The 891-nt window shown below is 38.9% G+C and overlaps 1 protein-coding gene across 1 annotated transcript; it reads right to left on the minus strand.

The window, feature by feature from the left end:
• Positions 1-299: 299 nt before the first annotated feature.
• LOC128551615 (uncharacterized) lies at positions 300-868 on the minus strand (the record flags this gene model as incomplete). Its single annotated transcript, XM_053532509.1, has 2 exons — positions 533-868; positions 300-445 (listed from the first exon to the last, which is right to left on the minus strand). Coding segments are annotated over exons 1-2 (482 nt in total), but the record flags the coding sequence as incomplete, so codon positions are not given.
• Between the last annotated feature and the right edge of the window lie 23 nt (positions 869-891).

The raw sequence follows: 891 nt of genomic DNA on the forward strand, positions 1-891 counted from the left end.
CACTCATTACTATAAACTTGCGATGAAAGGTTTAAAACCATGGCCGTTAGGTGGTTTCAGGACGCTAATTTATTTTAAGAGCCCTTTTACAGTAAAATATCATGGAGGTAATATAGAGATGGATAAGACCTCCATGAAAATATAAAGTCATTTATTTTTTCTATAAATAGGAAAAATCCCTAATACGTGATAGTTGGGCCATTTTAACTATTAAAATGGTAGTTCAACATTAAATAACTAATAAATATAAATATCAGTATATGATACGACATTGATTGTAGACAGAATTATCAACTTACTTGAACATTGGCTGAATATTCCAGTTGAAATGAATCTTACGCGGCTGTTTAGGTTCTTTAGGTGGCTTTGGTTCCTTTGGAGGTTTCGGCTCCTTTGGTGGTTTCGGCTCCTTTGGAGGTTTCGGTTCTTTTGGTGGTTTTTCTTTCTTTTCTTTGGTTTTCTTTTCTTTCTTTTCTTTTTTCTTTTTAGGGGTAGACTCCCCTATTGGTGCGGGTTCTGATTCAATGAAAACAATGTCTTCTTTTTCAGGTGTAGGCGCATCCTCAAGTCTCATTAATTCAGGATCATGATCATCTTGCATTAGAATTTTAGAATCTTCCTCACTTTCGCCATTAATTGGTGACGGCGGAGGAACATGGAGACCACTGTCACGTTCTTGCTCCGCTAATGGAGCCTCTCCCTCGGGAGTATTTTCTTTCACTTCCGGTTCTCCTAAATCTTGTCCATTTACTTCACTTTCACATATTTGTTGCTCGCCAATAGCGTCAACTTCAGTTCCTTCCGCCGGAACTGCCGGATCAGTCGGAGTACCCTCGGTCTCTTGCTGCGGTACTTCCTGTTGTTCCATATTGTCTAAGAGAATCTGACTTG

The sequence above is a fragment of the Mercenaria mercenaria genome, unplaced genomic scaffold, assembly GCF_021730395.1.
Source record: "Mercenaria mercenaria strain notata unplaced genomic scaffold, MADL_Memer_1 contig_1312, whole genome shotgun sequence".
Classification (NCBI taxonomy): domain Eukaryota; kingdom Metazoa; phylum Mollusca; class Bivalvia; order Venerida; family Veneridae; genus Mercenaria; species Mercenaria mercenaria.